This window comes from Polyodon spathula, chromosome 20 (genome assembly GCF_017654505.1).
Source record: "Polyodon spathula isolate WHYD16114869_AA chromosome 20, ASM1765450v1, whole genome shotgun sequence".
Taxonomy (NCBI): domain Eukaryota; kingdom Metazoa; phylum Chordata; class Actinopteri; order Acipenseriformes; family Polyodontidae; genus Polyodon; species Polyodon spathula.
The window spans coordinates 16878967-16900565 of record NC_054553.1 but is presented as its reverse complement, the minus strand read 5'-3'; the positions used below and the strand labels follow the sequence as shown (position 1 = coordinate 16900565).

The 21599-nt window shown below is 38.9% G+C and overlaps 1 protein-coding gene across 2 annotated transcripts in view; it reads right to left on the bottom strand.

Annotated features, from left to right (window-relative positions):
- The window catches only part of dock11 (dedicator of cytokinesis 11), a 187251-nt gene that overhangs the window by 100319 nt on the left and 65333 nt on the right, over window positions 1-21599 (bottom strand). The window contains exons 6-18 of one of the 2 annotated variants that reach the window (XM_041220293.1): window positions 21111-21206; window positions 19700-19834; window positions 18019-18199; window positions 15595-15674; window positions 13299-13382; window positions 12595-12735; window positions 9824-10039; window positions 8944-9066; window positions 8565-8647; window positions 3788-3910; window positions 3224-3300; window positions 1785-1969; window positions 1626-1691 (exon numbers count right to left, since the gene is read on the bottom strand). In XM_041220293.1, the coding sequence (XP_041076227.1) occupies window positions 1626-1691; window positions 1785-1969; window positions 3224-3300; window positions 3788-3910; window positions 8565-8647; window positions 8944-9066; window positions 9824-10039; window positions 12595-12735; window positions 13299-13382; window positions 15595-15674; window positions 18019-18199; window positions 19700-19834; window positions 21111-21206 (1590 nt within the window). Of the gene's footprint in view, window positions 1-1625; window positions 1692-1784; window positions 1970-3223; window positions 3301-3787; window positions 3911-8564; window positions 8648-8943; window positions 9067-9823; window positions 10040-12594; window positions 12736-13298; window positions 13383-15594; window positions 15675-18018; window positions 18200-18659; window positions 18734-19699; window positions 19835-21110; window positions 21207-21599 lie in introns of those variants that run through there. The other variant, XM_041220292.1, reaches the window with a different exon arrangement.

Here is a 21599-nt window from a genome sequence, read left to right as displayed (position 1 = left end):
GTTACATTTATATTTAATAATGTTTATCGTTAATAATACATTTGGTATTAATCTCAAATTAACATAAATGTTTAAATAAATATGCATTACTTTATAGGAAAACTACATAATTCATTAATATACATAGGTATAGGTGTATTTTTATACTCACGTTTGTTCTGAGCACCCATCCGAAATGTAAAAACTTGCCACATATACTGTCTAGTTTTTTTCTTCTAAACTCAGTGACTTAGACTGCAGGTTTTCATGTTACTCAAGTATAAATTTGATAAATTACAAGAATGTTTTATATTTTATTTAGTCTGACAATAATCACAATTATCATGATAATTTACAGATGATAATCGATAACTGAAAATGTCATTTTTTACCCAACCCTAGTCCTAGCTTGTCTTGTAAGATCAGTGGGATTGTTAGAAGGTGTCCTATCTTGTCTTGTAAGATCAGTGGGATTGTCAGGACTGGTGTCCTATCTTGTCTTGTAAAATCAGTTGGATTGTCAGGACTGGTGTCCTATCTTGTCTTGTAAAATCAGTGGGACTGCAGGAGGTGTCCTATCTTGTCTTGTAAGATCAGTGAGATTGTCAGGAGGTGTCCTATCTTGTCTTGTAAGATCAGTGGGATTGTCAGGACTGGTGTCATATCTTGTCTACTGGTGCCAAGGTTTACAACCTTGAGGAGAAAAGCAGAAACAAGAATCTCATTTAATTAACTCAAATGTTCACAGTCAAGTCTCTTATTTAGGGAAGTCAGCTTGATCTGAAAGTAGTCTTTAAGCTAAACACTGGTATTCTAGAATAATTAAAACAGAATATAAGTGTAAATGTTTTATTTTAACAGAAGAACAGTTAAGTTTGAAAACAAGAGAATGTAGTGCAGAAATTAACTTAAAGTAAAAAAAAAACTTCAGTCAAAGCATAATGGGTACCAGTCTGTCAGGGATATAGTAGGATATGCTCAAGATAATGTAATTAATTTGTTAACCTTGTCTTTGCTTGAAACGAAATGGTACCAGGCACGTGGGTAACTGGAGAAAATAACTATTGGAAATTTAATTATCTTAAATTAAAATAAACAATTCATTTAATTTGGCCAACTTCACCTCTGTCGTTCCGCTGGCTCAACACTTCGCATACAGTTAGTGTATAAGCATTGATTACGTACTTCCACGTAACGTTGGCTGTGCACCTTGGAACTGTTGCCTAACAACCACTGACAGACTGTGTGTGGTGTGAGAAAATCACTCCAGCAACAACAACATAGGAGCTGGCTGCGCAAGTGCAAAGGCATCGGATCTAATTAATGTTTTTTTAAAATGTAATACATTGATAAAGAAACTCAGAAGGGCCACCACCATACCTCAAGTGGGCCGCAATTGGCCCACAGGCCGCCTCTTTCCGACCCCTGCTCTAGCACACCTCCTCTCTACTGTGATCAATGGGCTTCACTCAATTCTAAGAGACAGTAATGTCTAGAAAACTAAACAAACTACTGAGAAATGAGAAGAAACTTGTAATAAAAGTGTCATGGTAAGAAAAGGGTGAGCGATTACCCGTTAACAGGTCAAATCTGCTACCTTCTCAATACTGTAACATTTCTTGAAAAATACAATCCCTTATACCAACCTTTAAAGCAGATGCATTCTCTTCATCGGAATCCCTCAACTCCATGCACACAGCAATGTTCCTCGCCTGTGAGAAACACATGTGCATATTGCATACAGAATACTGGAATGGTCTGTTACAATATTGCAATGTTTGTTCTCAAAACATCTCAGATCTTACCTTGGCAAACGTTTTCTGGTTATCATATTTCAGCTGTAAGGGGTACACGTACATGTGGTTTTTATAGGCAGTGTAGGGGTAGATGTACTTTGCCTCTTCTGGAACAAATTCTTCAATTTCCACAGAAGCATTGCTGCAGCCCTCCTCAAAGGGTTTCACAGGAATGTAGGAGGGGGTAACAGAATCTGAAAGCAGAGCTCAGCATTCACTCATAGGTCAACTGAGACACAAATGCATCATTGGTACTTCTTACATGGGTGGGAGCAGAGCAAAGTAGCCAAGACGGAAAATGTATGGTGCCAAGCGAAGACAAGGTAAACATTTTTTGAAGTTTATATTTTAACAGTAGTTGCACGTAGCCTACACACTACACACACAAAGCAAATATGCATATACAACCTATAGAAACAAACACACTGTGCACAAAAATTGTACAAACTGTTTTATTTTACAAAACAAAGCACAAACAGAAACTTAAAAAACCTCTAAGTCGCCGTTATAAGGGCGTCTGTCAAGCAAATACAAAAAAAAAAAAAAAAAAAAAAAAAACAGGCTGTGCTCCCGCTGCCTTCAAACCAAAACTGAAAGCTTATTACTGAGCTGGGAATACCTTGTTTCCAGCTAAACATGGCTGCTTGTTTTCACTGCATTTTATCAGGTACAGCTAACCAAAGATATTCTATTTATTTCTATTCTATTAAATACAATATTTTTGAGTTAACGTTGGAATTATTTGCGCTATGTAAAAGGTAAAACGGCATTCAGACATTGAAACTCGAGCTGCTATTGAAACAATCTTTAAAAATGTATCAAGTTCTATAGATGTGTTGGCTGCAAAAAAAAAATTAACAAGCAGACAAAAATAGATTTTTTTTAAAAACAAACTTGAGTGACAAATTCAGAGACATTTTCAAGTTTTGTAAACCTTTTAAAATGATGTTGACATACTATGAAAAGGAATGTGCAATTTCCATATTTTGCTGCCTTTAAATCAATAAATCATATATATGGGAGGCAAACCTTAAATGACAAAGTTTTTGTATTTTTCTTTACTTTAAAACCACAGATACCTTCAAATTATTAGTAAATTGTAACATCATGTATGCCACTGACTCTCTAGGTCAATGTACAGACTAGTATAAACAACTCGAAAACCAATCATGAAGTTGGTATTTGTTTGACCCCGTTGCCACAGCAACCAAATGCACGGCTCTGATAAAAGTATGACTTTACAGTGTAATGTTGTAAGGAAAATAAAATGCATATTTTTCACAGCAAATTGCAAGAAGTTGAAAACAACTTTTTGCTTTTACTTACGAAATCAGCTCTCGGCTCGCCAAAGCCCACCATTGCTACAGTACACATTCCAAGCACACACTAATTTTTCACAGTTCCCAAAATATTTTTAAGACAGTTCTTACAAAATGTAAAGTTCTTACTTGGAAAGTCAGGAGGAACACATTCTATTGTGATGTTTAACTGTCCAGGAATCACCTGAAGTTTAGTCTTCTCTGGTCTAAACAAATTCATGACAGGGAGGAACAACAATTACAATTTTTATTTCAGAACAGCAAAATAGGTGCAATTCAAAATAAACAAAGTCTGCAGAGATTCAGATCAAACCCCAGTTTAGCTAGGTCAGAGATTCAGTTCTGAACCAAGTTTAGCTAGGTCAGAGATTCAGATCTGATCCCAGTTTAGCTAGGTCAGAGGTTCAGATCAAACCCCAGTTTAGCTAGGTCAGAGATTCAGATCAGTCCCCAGTTTAGCTAGGTCAGAGATTCAGATCAGACCCCAGTTTAGCTAGGTCAGAGATTCAGATCAGACCCCAGTTTAGCTAGGTCAGAGATTCAGATCAGTCCCCAGTTTAGCTAGGTCAGAGATTCAGATCAGACCCCAGTTTAGCTAGGTCAGAGATTCAGATCAGTCCCCAGTTTAGCTAGGTCAGAGATTCAGATCAGTCCCCCCAGTTTAGCTAAGTCAGAGATTCAGTCTGCACTCACTTTTTAATGTCCACCAGCAGTTTAATGAGATCTTCGTTGGAAAGTTTGCTGCTGTCTTGTCGATACAAGGGGGAGAATTTCCCCTCCAGTTCCAGACTACCTTGAAGGTCTTTAAACACCTGTCTGGAATACATGCATGAATGGAAATTATTTTCCTCTTTCTTTCCATGTGGAAAAACAAGCTTACAGGTAGTTTTATATACAGGATGGAGAGTAAAACCTGGGACTGGAAACATGACAGCCCATACCCTATTGACAGTGATACAGGACATGTGGCTATTCAGGTTAGGTTAGCAATTGAAGCTTCAAAGTGGGAACGCTGTCCTTACAAAGCATTTTCAGCTACTTCAGAAATAAAATGCAAATACGGTATTTTGCAGGACAAGATTTTATTTATTTATTTTATTAATGTACTGTAAATATTTTAATTAAATCAGCAAGATAAAGTTACATCATATTGGGGTAGGTGTACTAAGAATGGTCACAGCACAAACATACCTCAATTTGCATTTTTGTTGCGACATTTAGCAAAGTATAAATTTTGTCGTATGTACTAAGAGAAAATATGTTTATGAAAAGAGCTGCAATATACAAATTTAAATATTTGTTGCATCTTCTTAGAGCGATCTCTATTGTGAGAGTCGGGCGACATTGTTCAAATAAATAGTGGTAGTTGAGTTGTGGTTTGCTGCAGCAGAGGGTGCTGAAGGATAATGTCCATACATGCACAGGTGCAAGAATCTAAATAACATTGTTTTTGTTAAATGTAAATGTCATCTGTACAATGCATTCTGTTCCGTCTTCATTTGAACTGTTTTAATACTGATATATATAAAAAACGAGAGGTTAACCCCATCAGATTCTATAGTGGGGCCCCCACCTTCACCACAAAATAAAAACATGTATTTCTATTAAAAAGCTTTTCATAATCATACAGTAGCCCCTCACTAAACTGGATATGTTTGTCCAACACAGGCATTCAGCACAACTAGCAACACACGAGAAAAAACTGGTGCAGCTGTAAGTGTCGCAATTTGGAACTGCATTCGTATATTTCATTATAATATTTGAGAACCCTCATTTGCACTATCTCCGCCCCCTTTTTGCGAATTTATACAGGAAGTCCCACAATTACATATTCATCTACGCTTGTACCACAAACAGAAACTGCTGCCGCAAAGCATTCCCTAAAAAGTTATCTTCCCAGCAAACGCTACACAGCTTAATTTTACTTTGTGAAGGAATGCTTCACAGTGGCTGTTGATACTGGTAGAGTTGCATATATTTTGAGAAACTCACAGAGTGGGAAACACATTGAAAAGTTAATTTTCCTTAATGCACTTCAGTAGTTCTAGCACATTATTCTTTGGACAGAATATGCAGAATAAAACACTTTCAGCTCTGTTAAAAGCTTTTCCTGTTCTTCAAAGAGATAGAACTGACAAATGACTTCTTTGGTAGTTTCTGTAAGCATCTCTCACAATGTGAAGGGAATTTTACCAATGTGACTGTCACCTTTCCCTGTGAATCTTCTTAATTCATTCATTATAATATCTAGGAAAGAGTAATAAACCTTACCACGGTAATACTCTTCTAAGGGTTGAAATGAATGATCTTCTTCAGCTGAAGTGGAACTGTATTTGTACTTAGCAGGAGCTTTCTTCTTCTTGTTTGGCCAGGTATTTCTGTGAGAACCTCAATTTCTACCTCATTTGCTTTTTGAACAGCATTTTCAAATAACTTCTTGAACTCTTCATCTGCTCTTAGTAACTATTCTTGTCATCACTCCATCCACAATGTTGTAAGATGATGAAAAACTTTGCAATTGAAGTGAATTTGAATTGCTGTTTCCATAAAAACTGGTGGTGTAATTTCTAAACAAAGGATGAATTCAAAATCAATACTTCTAAGAAGCATAACTGCATCTCCACCACATGGGTCTGGTGGATTGCATGCAGACATGTCTTTTAAGAACTCTACTGCCACAGCAAAGATCTTCTTTAGGGTGTTAAGTGCCGCTTCACGACAGGCCCAGCGGGTGTCAGACAGCCTTTCCAACTCATTGACCAGCTGTGCAGGATACATTGCCAATTGTTTCTGCACAAAAGCAGCATGACGTTTTCCTGAAGTAGAAAGAAACGCATACATCTTTTCTACCATATTAAAGAATGAAACAAAATGAGGACCTGACTTAGCAGACTCTACTAGCATAAAATTTAAGCAACAGTGTACATAGAGAGCCTTTTCATTCTGTTGGAGAATCCCAGATTGCAGTCCCTTGGAAGGTCCACTCATATTAGCAGCCCCATCATAGCCTTGGTCTCTGATGTTGTCAATGTTTAGGCCATTCTTTTCAAGAAGGGACAAAACTACATATTCCAATTCTTTACCAGTTGTGGATTGAACATCAAACAATTGAATGAACCGCTCTGTTATTTTCATATCATGTACGTAACGAACAACAAAAAACACTTGTTCTGTGTGAGACACATCTGTTATTTCATCAAGTAAAATTGAAAATATTTCAGCTTCTTCAATTTCTTGAAGGATACTTCTTCTGACATGTGTACCTAAAGCTTTGATAGATCATTCTGTGTACTGATGACAGCAGAGATACCTGTGGACGCTTTCTACTGCTCTGCAAATTTGTGATTGTGTTTAGTTGTAGATTCATCACACTGTCATACTTTGCGAATAGATGGACAAGCTCAAGGAAATTCCCTTTATTCAAGCTTCCTGAACTTTCATCATCTCCTCTAAGGGTCATACCTTGCCTAGCCAGATACAGGGTAATGTCTATTAGCTGGGTAAGAATCTTTCTATTTGTTTGTTTTTTGTTTGATCTAGCATAGCTTGCCTCTCACTGTCTGCCGTTTCAAATGCTTTAACTAAAATATTATTTTAAAGCCATTCCATCGTAACATTTTTCAACCCCAGTAGATGTGCTTCAGATGAGGAATGTTCTTTTATTTTTTGAATGGCATGTTTCCAGTTTTTCACCCCTACTTTTTTCCAAAATAAAGTTAATGATGACAGGTACTTTTCTTCATTCATGAAAAGTCGACAGCTAAAACAGAACATTGCATCTTTTTCAGGAGAGTATTCCAGCCACAGTTTTTTTTTTTTCAAACCATTACTTCTGAATAGAAGCTGGTGGTAGCTCTTCCCTGGATTCATTACTTTCTCTGCCTGCGGATTCTGTTTCTGTCTGGAGCTGTGTCTCACTGAGCTCATCTCTGCTGCTGCTACTGGGAACTGAACCAACTATCCAAACCCCCCCCCCCCCCCCCCCCCCCCTCCCCTCCCTGGGTCCCCTGCCACCCCCCCACCCCCCCCCCCACCCCCCCCCCCCCCCCCCCCCCCCTCCCCCGATACATTATAACTATTTAACACACAGGTATGTTTAGATTTCTAGTCAAAATATACTTTTATTTTTATTCAACAAATGTTTAATAGTATGAAAGCCTAATGCCTACTGCGACACAACACTCACCGCTGCATTGAAAGATCATTGATGAGATTTTGGGATCAATAAGCTACTAACAACCAAACGAGCAAGATGGGCCGAATGGCCTCCTCTCGTTTGTAAACTTTCTTATGTTCTTATGTTCTTAAAACTACATTTTTCATTAACTGGTTAATTAACTGTTAATAAAAGCATGAAATATTACATAATAAATAATATGCATGCCATAAAAAAAAATAATAAAAAACAAACTGTTGCATTGTATAAGGTACAGTATTAACAGGTTGGTATAAACTACTTAATATATAGGCTACCCATTTATTACATAAATATATATACAAAAAAGTACATATAGAAGAGGAGGATAGAAATATTTTATGACAAAGCATTAACCGAGCAAACAAAAATAAAAAACAGGAACAAACAATCTAATTAAACTAATTATATTTATTCTTATTTTTTAAGTAAATGTGAACTGTGGCACAATATATATTGTTTTGGAATGACTAGAAATGTTTTATTTGTAAACCCAAAAATTACCTTTCACTCCTGACTCCTCATTTTCGTGCCTCAATGAAAACAACACCGACTCTGCTTGCTTAGCCCCTGACGTCAGCCGCACTGAGTCCATGTTATGAACAATGATGCACTATGGAATTTGCAGTTTTCTTGTCTGCTGATTGCACCCAAAACCCCACCAAACACCTAGAAATCTCAGTGTACCATTAATTTTAAAGCTACCGGTATCTTCTTTTTTTTCTCTCTAATAACTCGCAGCACGCAAAGGGCAAAATCGGGAGTATCGTTGACAATATTTTTATGACTGGGAAGGGCACTTTGGGGCATGAGGAAAGGAGGGCAGGGGCTTAAGCCACCCCGCCCCACCCACCGTGCACATCAGTGCAATGGTGCATTCCAAACAGAGACACTCTCACAGACGCAAGTGGCTAAAATTTGACTTGACTGGGGAGGAAGACTAATGCTCTGTACAGCAAAACAAAAACTTGAAGACATATTTAATCCCAGAGCAATTATTGGTAAGTGTAGGGGGGGGGGGGGGGGGGTGCAGAGTTTAGGCAGCTGTGGATAATTTCAGTCTGTCATAGACAAAGAAAGTCTACAGCGATTTATGAAGGTTTATATGAAGATGTAGAAAAGAAACACAGCGAGTAACAAAGTGATGGGGATTGGGGGACAATTGCTTATTGTATATACAGTAATTTATTATACATAAAACTGTTCTTTGTTCTAATAGAGTTAAAATGATATAATATTTTCAGCTTTATTTGTAATAGTCTTAACTATGCTTACTTGGCAGCCCATGCAAATGGCATTCGGTATTGCCCTAGCCTCATACACGTCTGTTTGGCAGCCTTCAGCACTTTCTGAGCAGTCTGGGAAAACAAAAAAAACAAAATCAGCAAGACCACGTGGAGCTCAGTCTGGGAAAACTAAAATCAGCATGACGTGTTCAGGCGAGCCATTCCTCTCTGAAGTCGCTGAGTGGGACTACAGGAGCAGGTGACACTCGCATTGGGCATTTTCAAATGGGGAAAAAAAAAACGCGAGTAACACATCACAGCTTAGTTTTGCATTGTCTTGAATCTCGCTAAGGCAGCAATAGTAATTCTGAGGTATATTTGTTTAGTTTGCAGGTCACACTGTTGAATAGACAATGAAATAGCAGGACCTTGTTTACATCAGATGTTTTGATGTAAGGCTCTGCGCAGTGAGTGATCCCATTCTGTAAGACCTTCTCTATTCTCGCCACAAGGAAGATGTCAGGATGCGTATTTGTGACTGAGAAAATGCCCTGGAAAAAAATAAAACAAATAGAATTAACAGGAAAAGCAGTTTTAACTTTTTCCAACTTTTAAAAACTACACTTGCATTAAAATTATTTAAAAAGGATTAAAAAGGATCTAAATAGCTAGGATGTATTAACCTAGAAGCACAGACCGGAATATCGTGACGTTACATTAAAGAATATAGAAACCGATACACACCCAACCATCACACACCCACAATCACACATATACATTCACTTTTTGTGCAATGTTTTTGTGCACTAAGCAACAGTCAAAGTTTGCAGCATTTACATGTTGCATTTCACATACTGTATGAACATCTGCAGAGGCTTTTCCTTTAGGTCACTTTATAATAAATACAAAAGAGATTAATTGAAAGAATAAATATTTTCTTTTTTTAACATTATTTCTATTCTGACATTCTTTTTAAGTGCCAGGGAGTAAATTATAAAATGTATAAAAAGTATAGATAGATAGATGGATAGATAGATAGATAGATAGATAGATAGATAGATAGATAGATAGATAGATATGTACACTACAAGCAGATGCATGCTTTCACGTGTATTTGAGGGCTTTTGTGAAGTCTTCATTTTTTGCATCTTGCCATTTAATAAAAGCATTTAAAAGTAGTAAAAGTATTCTCAATGCATCAAGTATTGTCAAGGAGTACCTGCCCGATATTTGGTCATGGAGATTGCTGGCTGCATGCACCTCCAGAATCACCCTGTCTATCCCACTTGTACTGGCTGTGTACGGTACCTGTTTTGGATTCTGCAGTAGAGACTCAGCCACTCTCTGAAAGATAGGCTGGTTTGCAGAGAAGCCCCTTGGGACCTGGTCTCTGTCTGCTTGTGCAGATGCCTCTGACAGCATTTCACGCACACATGGTGGGTTCAAGTCTATGTGGAAATCAGCTGAGATTTTGCAGTTTTTTGTGATGTCAAACAAAGCAAGGGTGACAAAAAAAGGCTCCAGCTGAAAATGAGAAAAAAAAACATTTTATTCAACACACATCCCCGCAACTGCTGTAAATACAAAACTAGAGCTATCGGAGTCACGAGCGGCAGTGAAAGTTCTGCATGAACATGTCAAAATGTAAGTGAAACAGACAGCTTCCTCCATGTAGACACAGATTAAGAGGTTCTCTTGAGATATATAAAAGGTAATGGCTTACGTAAATTCATAAAGTCAAAATGGAAGGCATCTCTTTACCCTTACATTTGTTGTATGAATTATGGTTTGGAAATAAAATGTATTAAACTATATGTTATGGTGCCCTGGTGTTGAATATAAATAGATCAAATTTAAAAACACCAAGGATGCTAAGGATGGTGTGTAAACAATTTTGTTGTAATATCAGAAACAAACAACAAAGTGTGTGTTGTACTGCTCTCTGTAGACGCACATGTTCTGTGCAGTGCTGCATCTATCAACACCAGTACTGCTCTCTGAACAGCCACAGCCTCTATATAGTGAAGCATCTATCTATCAACACCAATACTGCTCTCTGAACAGCCACAGCCTCTATATAGTGAAGCATCTATCAACACCAGTACTGCTCTCTGTAGAGCCACAGCCTCTGTATAGTGAAGCATCTATCAACACCAGTACTGCTCTAAGTAGAGCCACAGCCTCTGTATAGTGAAGCATCTGTCTACCAACAACTGGACATTCTTCATATTTAAGAGGTTAAATATTAGCATTAATATATTATTTGAATGTAAAAATATAATAATTGTTCTAGTCCTAACATGTATAACCTTGAAAATAATGCACTTCTGTGAAGTACATATTATTTCTTCACATACATTAATAATGGGCTGCTTTTTTAAAGTCCTGATTGATTTTCAAATAGATGCATGCTTAAACTGCATGGGTAGAAGCACAGATATAGGGTTCATCAAAGCCAACTGGTTTTACTGTTTCATGTTAGTTTAGCAGATAGAAAGTATTAATGAACAGGCTGTAGGGTTTAATACACAGCGTATTACTTTCTCTAGCTTTCTGCCAGTTGTATATATATACCTACAATGTCTTTTTCAACATAATCACAATTGTTTTTTTATATTTTTATGAACATATTACAGGCCATAAATCAGTTTTGAGTAGTTGTTTTCGTGTTATATTGGTTATACATCAGGTCTGTCTATCAAAATGTCTTCTGAATTCAAAACATCGCCTGGTTGAATTTAAACATTTCATTGGTTCCTGACTCCTTTCCCAAAGTTCAGCATTTTAATTAGTTCACCTGTCATACCTGTTCGCTCCAGCACTGGTCCAGAGGGGTGGGAACAGGTTTAATCATAACATGTGCTTTATACATAAAGAGAAGACAACCACCAATGATATTACGTATGGGATATGCCTGCCCATTGAGTAGGTATCACTGAGCTCTCTATAACACAGCTGCCGATAGGCCCCTTCCTGGGATGATGCACTCGGTCCCTCTCACCAAGGCATTAAAACTGTCATCCTGAGTAAGCCTAACCTAAGTTTGCTTTTCAATTCGAAGACTACCACCAATGACATTACGTATGGGATAAGGCATACCAGAACCACTGCGAGAGAAGGCACGGCAGCATATGAGGGACGCGCTAGCACTGTCTAACCCAGGGGTTACCAGTGTGAACATACACTCTCAAGGACCCTTGTGCCTAATGAAGGCAGGGCAGCGTATACCTCATTACGGCGGTAGAAACTGGAGAAGGTATGCAGCGTAGCCCAGTTAGCCGCAGTACAAATATCAGACATCGAGGCACCTCTGAAGAGGGCCCAAGATGTAGCCAACCCTCTAGTGGAGTGTGCAGCTGCCCTTCCAGCAAGCCAGCACCATTATACTGTGAGACAGACACTGCTTGGAGAGGGGCTGCTCCACGAGTCTGAGGTGCAAGCGTGCCAGTACTGCAGCTGTTGTGCCTGCTGAGGCTTAGACAGGGCAGTTTGAGGTGACTGTTTAGAGTGCTGGCCACGTCCTGCGTTCTCTGTAAGATCTCTTCCATGGCTGGCCCAAATGTATGTCCTGGGGATATAGACGCGTCTAGCAACGCAGCCTTATCAGCATCAGGAATTCTGCTGTCTATGGTCCATGATCAAGCTAGCCAGGATCCGGCCAAGAGCTTGCCCTTGGAGACCAGAGATCTGCAGCAGCGTGCTGGAAAAGGAGAGCGGGGCCTAGTGCAGTACACCGGCCATATAAGCTGTGAGCACACTCGTCGTGTTAGACAGGCGAGTTTCCTGTGCCCCTGCTGTATACGCCCGCTTAAGATGTGTTTCCGTCACCTTGCATTGAGGGTTAGACACATGTACATGTGCAGCAGCAGTGGTTAATCAATTAAATGGACTAGCGTCCACACTGTAAAGACACATGCACATGTGCAGCAGCAGTGCAGGCCACATGTAACTACAGGTGCAATTCCAGTGTTAATGCCTGTAAACGTGATCCATCTAATGTATTGCCCTGGTATCTATCCTTATAATGACTCAAAAAGCATGCTAACAAGCATTTGAACAAGTGTTAAATCCACACTCACATTTGTCAGAGTCCCATCCAGTTTCTCATTAACACAGCCTTGAAGGCTGAAGGCTAAATCATGACAATTGACCATAATGCGTCTGCCAAACCTCTCCTCGAAGGGCTTCACATCTGGCTCAATTCCTGATAAGTCTAACCTCTGAAGAAAATGACAGAAGGAAATGTTTGTTACTGAGAAAATATTCATTAGGAGTCAAGTGTCTTGCCACAGAGATATAAGTGATCCATTACAAGTGCTGGCTTTAATTCTACAGCAAACCTGTCATATGCAGTATAGACATTGTTTTTAATTGTGTTCATACAATACATTTTCCACATGCCTACAACCTATTACATTCACTTGTGAGACTATGGCCCGGACCAAATCAAAACTTTGACACCTGCTAATCGCACTTAACAAAACTGTACTTAATAACATTTTCTTTTTTTGTAAGTATCTTAATTCTTCTACTCATAAAAAGAAAATGTTATTAAAAACAGTTTTGTTAAGTGCAACTAGTGGTTTGTCAAAGTTTTGATTTGGTCCCAGCCTATGTCAGCAATGAGAAATACTATTGTTCCCTGCTGCTGACTGTATTATGTTCGGCAGTGTGTGACCTTCATTCCACTCCATTCTCACTATTAGTCAGGCATCCCTCCAGAACAATGTATACACCTCTGAGACAATCAAGTAACAATATGTACTTTTACTCAGGATATTACCTGTGTGTCTGGATCCAAAGAAAAGATCTGGTGTCTTCCTTCATTTCTGTTAATTTTATTGAGTTGCTCAGTTTCTCTCGCATACTGAAAAACATATTGGAATATATTTTCATCTGGTTTATTAAACATTCAAAGGGGTTTTATTTTACAGTGTCCTTTTCAAAACTGCTCTACTACAGTACAAAGATCCTGCTTTGAAAAATGCATGTCAAGTTTTAATTCTGATAGCAACAAAAGCGTATGATTGTGTGTGTGTCTGTGTCTGTCTGTATGTGTTTGTGTGTGTCTGTGTGTTTGCATGTGACAGCGTGTGTGTGTCTGTGTCTCTCTGTATGTGTTTGTGTGACTGTGTATCTGTGTGTTATAATAATAATAATAATAGTTTTTATTTATTTATTTATTTATTTATTTATTTGATAGACACCTTTATGCAAGGTGACTTACAGGTGTTACAGGGCAATACAAGGTTACAATGAAGCTTAATATATTATTCAATTTAGTTTACAATAAGTGCAAATAATACCACTGAAATACAATATGAACAAGGATGCAGAAAGTTAGGATGAATAGTTATATCAACAATGACATAGTAGTAGTGCAATAGTGCAAGGATAGTGCATTAGCTGAGAACCCAGTAACGTGGTGCGCAGATCAGGAAAGTCCAGTGCATAGTAGGAAGGCCAAATCAACAGATCTACAAGTGCAGTCTGAACAAACGGAGCAGTCCTGAGGTTATCTGGTACCTGGTTCCAACACTGAGGAGTTAGGGAAGAGAAGGATGGAAAGTGGAGGGAAGGCTTGACCAGTCGGCCAGTAGAGGACAAGCGGAGAGGGAGAGGGGGTGTAGGGAGACACGAGGGATTGGAGGTAGGAGGGGACGATGTGGTGAAGAGAGTGGTAGGAAAGAACACAGGTCTTGAATTAAATGCGAGCAGAGATAGGAAGCCAGTGGAGGGTGTGAAGCAGAGAGGTAATAGTAGACAGCTGAACGGGGCGGATAGCCGAAGCAAGGAGACCAGCAAGGAGAGAGTTACGGTAGAGCTTGGACCAGGAGTTGAGTGGAATAAGTAGTGAGAAAAGGACTGATTTGGTAGATTTTGAAAGAAGCATCAAGTATGTGTCAGGGAAGAGATATGTTGAGTGAAGGAGAGGGAGGAGTCCAGAATAACTCCTAAGTTTTTAGAAGAAGGGGATGGAGAGTGATATAGTCAAGGGATACTGAAATAGAAAAGTCAGAGAAGGGAGAGGAAGAAAGTACAGGAGGTCATTTAGAGAGGTTGAGTTTGAAGTGGTGAGAATGTATCCAAACTCAGATAGCTGAGAGGCATTCTGAGATGCGGGAGGAGATGTGGGAGTCAAAGGAGGGAAAGGAGAGAACGATCTGGGCATTGTATAGAGGTGGTTAGAGTAGCCAAAAGAGCAGATGAGAGTGCCTGGCGAGCGGGTGTAGAGTGAGAAGAGGAGGGGTCCCAGGACAGATCCTTGAGGTAGACCTGTAGAGAGGTGGTGTTGGGAAGAAAGAGAGCCATGCCAGGAAACCAAGAAAAAAGATAGGAGAAAAAACAGGTAAGAGCAGTGCCTGAGATCAAAACGGTTAGAGTGAGGAGAGAAGAATAGCATGACCAACAGTGTCAGAGGTCAAGGATGTTTACAATAGAGGACAGGGAGGCAGCCCAAGCAGAGAGGAGAGAGTCAGTTACAGAGAGGAGGGCCGTTTCCGTGGAGTGTAGAGTGTGTGTGTGGGGGGCAGGGATTACTACCAATGTGGGCACAAAATTTGAGAAAATGTCCCCACAAAGACAGTAACTCCTGAAAAAACAATGTTGTGGGGACACCCCCCACTTTGTAAAAAACTTTTTAAGAACTAAATATGCCTTTGAAAAAAAACTAAAAGTGCCAAAAGTTTAGTTTGTTGTCGACTTTCATCCTGTGTGGAGTTTTGTCTAACTGGAGTTACAAATAGTTAATAAAAATATAGTGAGAGAAAATGAGAAGTATAGGAATAGTAAATGAGAAGTATAGGAACAAGTATAGGAATACAGACATGTGTGTGTGTGTGTGTGTGTGTGTGTGTGTGTGTGTGTGTGTGTGTGTGTGTGTCTGCGTGTTTGTGTGTGTCTGTGTTTGTGTGTACTGAAGTCTGTGATGCTCTTGGAGTTCCTGAGATGTCAATAATATTTTCTTGCTGCCAAAGGTCCATTCAATGCTGACATAACTACACGCTGCAATTAAATGGTCACTTTGAAGTACACGTTTACGAGTTTTGACACACTACTATATAGATATTTCTTAATACCTTCATCAGCTCGGGATGCATGCTTCTTTCCAAGCTCTCCATCATGTTTTCCGGTTTCCCTTGGCTGCAGGGGTCATCATCTTTTGATAAAATAAACACATATTTGGAGAACAGGGTTTTTAGCTGCTATTGCATAACTGAAATAAATGCTGACATGCAATGACTCATAAGTAAAATTATTTTCAACACAGAGAAGAAGATTGCAACTTTAATTTCTGTAGTTTAGGTCAAATCACAACAACACAAAAATGTGAATAATTCTATTTTATTCATAATTATGTAACGTACAGAATTAACAATTTCCTTACACCCAGTAGGTTTGAGAGGGTCCAGCACCCGACTCCATAATCAGAATGAAACAAATGTAGGAGAGGGGTAAGTCACTGTTCTCATATTGGATGAGGTGATGTGTGTAGGGGGCAGCCTTTCCTCCCGATCACAAGTTTTAAAATTTAATTTATATGGCAGTCATTCAAGGCACACCAAGTTCCTTATTCAGGATCCTGACAAAAAATGTTGATGTATAAAAAAACAAGGAACTACAGAAAATCTTGTTATATTTTCATTTCTTTTACAAACAAGTCCTCCGAATCATAGCTTGGCAAAAACAGGCTCTGTGTTCTCCAGTGAACACTTGGGTGCACCTTCAGTAAGTCATTAAATTACATTCAAAGGCTTTTTATAACGTCAATAATTTTATTTTATTTTTAGAAAAATCATTTAAATTTTATACTTGAGCAAAAATCTTCGAAAACCATCCTACAAACATGTGTGTAAATTGGTCAAATTGTACAGTAACCTGAGAGGAGGAGAATATGCAGACTCTGCATTCCACTGAAGCAGTAATGGATTCTATACTGAACGAGTTGAGCCATGCTCCAGCCAGCAGCTGATAACAGACAAACCCAAGACAATTCAGTTAGATGCCATCTCATCCCTTCTCTATGCTTTTAGTTTCCTGATATCTGTAGTAGTTTCACAGGTGGGGAGATACAAAATCTTTTACTAGCCGAAGTGCAAAGTATATACAAGACTGAACCTGTCAACGCAGGGCCATAAGCAATTAAACTGTTGATGGGTTTCATCAGAACAGTGAATAACACTGCAAACTGTGATGGGCTTCATCAGAACAGTGAATAACACTGCAAACTGTGATGGGCTTCATCAGAACAGTGACTAACACTGCAAACTGTGATGGGTTTCATCAGAACAGTGAATAACACTGCAAACTGTGATGGATTTCATCAGAATAGTGAATAACACTGCAAACTGTGATGGATTTCAAAAGTGAATAACAGTGCTTCCTCTTCTCACAATCACACACTGTGAATAGGGTCCGTCTCACTGACACGGACTGTGATCAACTCACAGTGTGAAGAGGAAGCAGTGAATATGGTCCGTCTCACTGTCACAGACTGTGATCGACTCACAGTGTGAAGAGGAAGCAGTGAATATGGTCCGTCTCACTGTCACAGACTGTGATCGGCTCAACACTTTTCACAATATATCCAAGCATCTTGTTAGCCTTTTTTATAGCTTCCCCACATTGTCTAGATGAAGACATTTCTGAGTCAACAAAAACTCCTAGGTCTTTTTCATAGATTCCTTCTTCAATTCCAGTATCTCCCATATGATATTTATAATGCACATTTTTATTTCCTGCGTGCAGTACTTCACACTTTTCCCTATTAAATGTCATTTGCCATGTGTCTGCCCAGTTCTAAATCTTGTCTTGATCATTTTGAATGACCTTTGCTGCTGCAACAGTGTTTGCCACTCCTATTTTTGTGTCGAATTTAACAAGTTTGCGTACTATACCAGAATCTAAATCATTAGTGTAGATTAGGAATAGCAGAGGACCTAATACTGATCCATGTGGTACTCCACTGGTTACCACACTCCATTCTGACGTTTCTCCTCTAATCAGTACTTTCTGTTTTCTACATGTTAACCACTCCCTAATCCATGAGCATGTGTTTCCTTGAATCCCAACTGCGTTCAGTTTGAGAATTAATCTTTAATGCAGGACTTTGTCAAAAGCTTTATGGAAATCTAAATAAATTATAGTTTCCATAAGTTTGCATACAATAGAAGTCAGGTTTATTGGTCAACCAACCCCCCAGTAATGTTGCTGAAGCTGACACCCTGGGATCCTTTAAGAAGCTGTTTGATGAGATTCTGGGATCAATAAGCTACTAACAACCAAACGAGCAAGATGGGCCAAATGGCCTCCTCTAGTTTGTAAACTTTCTTATGTTCTTATGTTCTTATGACTGACCAAATGAATAAACTGAACTTCATACAGTAGGACTATTTGCAATGTCTTGTACTGGGAGGGGGATGCAATTACCCAATCCATGGATGTTGTACAGAACCCCTCTAATGATGTTAAAGCAAGCCCTGGTATTGGATATTAGGATGTACCTAGTAAACAGTCGAGTGAGTCCCCATTTCTCTTGTCCTGAAGCATGGTGTCAGCGCTGCTCTGAATGACCTTCTTCAGTGTGCTCACCCACTCTTCCATTTCGTGCTCGCTCTCCGCTGCCAGATAGTGACTGTACTCTGGCATCTTGAGCTCAAATCCATTGCGGCGCATCCTAGGGCACTGTGACAGAGACAACAATAGGACCCAGTCACCCTCTCTGTACGGATTTAGTCAAATTCAATAAAAAAGCCTGGGGCTCTTTAAGGGTCTATCTTTCTGAGCTACAAATGTGTTTTCTCTAAGCTAGAAATAGTTTTTATTCATTACAGAAAACAGTGGTGCACAGCGATGACTATTCTAGCCCCGATACAACTATACCCTTAATTACTTAACTGAATCAATTACACCTAATCTGGTCATTATATTATTGATAACCACTAAAACCTGATGTGGAATGGTCATTAAGGGCCAGAGTTGTGCAAGCCTGATTTCAAAGGTTTATCAAATATTCATATAAATAATGAAGAAAAAAGCAAACAAATAATGTAGAGTATATGTTTCAATACTAATATCACTGTATACACAAATAAATCTCTACAAGGTCCTCAGGTTCCTATACAAGGTAATCAGGTAGACTCACTGTATTTTATCGCTTTTATTTTATTGTGAATCATGCTGGTGTTCACCCTCAGGGGTGGTCTGTTATTAACATCTCTAAATACAAGGAAAGCACACTGAATGTTAGTCTGCCATATTCTGTAACAGCCCTGCATGCTTTTTGGAAAAAAAATAATTCAATGGCGATATGCATTATAATTTATTATTTCGTTATCCAAAAAACACTGCAATCAAATCTTCGGCTGCAACAGCACTATGTTTTTTGCAAATAGCATATGCAGAGTGTTTGCCATCAAAGTACAATACAATCCAGCCATTCACAACACAGACAGTGCTTGTTGTAAAAGATCCAAATCCAAAGTAACTTTTTGACAATGCACAGTTTGAAAAGCATGCCCTGCCTGCCACCACTGTAGACTGGGAAGAATTAGAGAGCTGGTGCAGAATGTACTCTGCTGCTTCACTGTGCACACTGGCTCCCATGCAACTTAGAAGAGCACCTAGAGTGAGGAAAGCTGGGCCAGTACCAAGGAAATTTCACAGATCAAAGGAAAACACTGTTTGATTGATGTGGGTTGTAAAGACACATGAAGGGCAGCAATGATGGTACTGGAATACCACAGAACAAGGCAGGACAATTAGTAGAATTCAGTCAGGTGATCAGCATATAACAAAAATGAGTGCTGACTTGTACTGTACCTCGTGGCTATGGTAACTGGCACAGTGGGTAACCTGTTTAGAGAGCTCGACTCACTGATATAGGGTTAGGGTTTAAAGGGTTTCTATTAACACTAGAACCGCCATGCGGGTCAGTGTGACCCATTTTGCATTTAAAATGATAAGATATTCTATTATTTTTGTAAATGCAGCAAACAAGACACGCCTCCTCCTAGCACACGTTTTTTTTTTTTTTTTCAAGCATTTGTTTGCAGACTGACTACAAGACAGACTGCTATGATTGTGGATTTGTCAAGATGCCAACAACTTATATATATATATATATTATAATATATATATATATATATTATATATATATATATATATATATATATATCTATGCACCTGAACAACATCGATACAGGAATCCAGAAAGATGGATCCTTTGGTTTCTTTGGAATTCTTTTCATCCTTGTAAGAATTGAGGATGTAAGAGCCATCAGGAAGCTGGGTTAGGTAGACGTACCTCTTCTTGAATGCCTAGAAAAAAATAAATCACATGCAGAATTTGAAATTCTATTGCATTTCCTGTAAATCCATTGACTCCTTCACTGTTAGGATACAATGTCAGTCTGCTGAGCAAGTCAATCAGATATGGATGAACCAGCTGCTGGGTACTGTTGGGTATTGGGTTAAGTAACTGAGAAAAAACAAGCAGGAAGCTTAAATAATTGTCATTCCTGTTTGCCAGTTTAAGACTTTAATAAAAACAATTCCAACTGTTAAAGCTACTAAACAAACTTGATAAGTTTCACAAGTATGTGATTAAATGATGTCTGGAATAACACGTTCAAAGAGCTGAAACGTAAACAGAGTTGTTGGATATAGTAAAGATCCTTGGGTTTCTTTTTTTATAACCTTTATTTTATTTAACAAATAATATAATGCTTGGTTTGAAATCCCATCTTTACTGCTTGTTTAAAGGTTTTATTTTATGCATCATTAACACCGTTTTATAATTTACTTCCTTAAGCCTAATAAAATACATCTTATTTCTTTTTTACATCATTATTTTAATAGTTGTTGTAATACCAATGGCTTTGTTATTTGTTACAGCGACTGACCTTGCTTTAATTTTATCAATAATATCACAATAACACTATCCTTTCCTAGCTTGCTCATTCTAATTATAGCCACGTATCTTTTTTCTCCCCGGCTCAAGAAAGTCAGAGAGGTTAGAGAGGTTTACTAAGACAGCACAATTCCCTGCCACAGCAACTCCAAAGAGCAGAGATAAAGTGTTTACTGACATTCCCAATGACAAGGACAGAGAGAGAGTGTTTACTGACCTGCACATGGACAAGGGCAGAGAGAGGGCATTTACTGACCTGCACACTGACAAGGGCAGAGAGAGAGTGTTTACTGACCTGCACATTGACGAGGGCAGAGAGAGAGTGTTTACTGACCTGCACACTGACAAGGGCAGAGACAGAGTGTTTACTGACCTGCACATTGACAAGGGCAGAGAGAGAGTATTTACTGACCTGCACATTGACAAGGGCAGAGAGAGAGTGTTTACTGACCGGCACATTGACAAGGGCAGAGAGAGAGTGTTTACTGACCGGCACATTGACAAGGGCAGAGAGAGAGTGTTTACTGACCTGCACATGGACAAGGGCAGAGAGAGGGTGTTTACTGACCGGCACATTGACAAGGGCAGAGAGAGAGTGTTTACTGACCTGCACATGAACATGGGCTCGGGGGACAAGAGCTTTAGCTGATGAAAGCTGTTTGTTGTTCTTCACTTCAAACTTACCCTCATGGTGACGGTGATGGTGCTGTTCATGTTGGCTTTGTACAGCCAGCCCTGTTTCATTATCCCTCGTTTCTGAGAACATAACGAAGAAGAGTCCTAAGAAAAGAAAACAAAGGAAACTTCATTGCAGCTCTGCTTAATAACCATACAGTAATATTGTGCTTAAATGAAGAATGAATGAGCTCCCTCTTCAGATATACAATGGTTTGCAGAAGTATTCACCCCCCTGCAAAGTTTCCACATTTTGTTGGCACCTGAGTGTACTCCACGACACTTTCAAATTAGACTTTACATGTAGAATCTACACAAACTACTCCACATTGATAAATTTAAAAAATGCACATAGAATATAAATAAGTAAGATTTACAGAGAAAAACAGATTAATCTCAATTGCATAAGTATTCAACCCCTTTGCTACTGCAGCCCTAAATCAGCTCAGGTGCAAATGATTTGTTCACAAAATTAGAGAAGTGGTTTCAGCCTGTGCG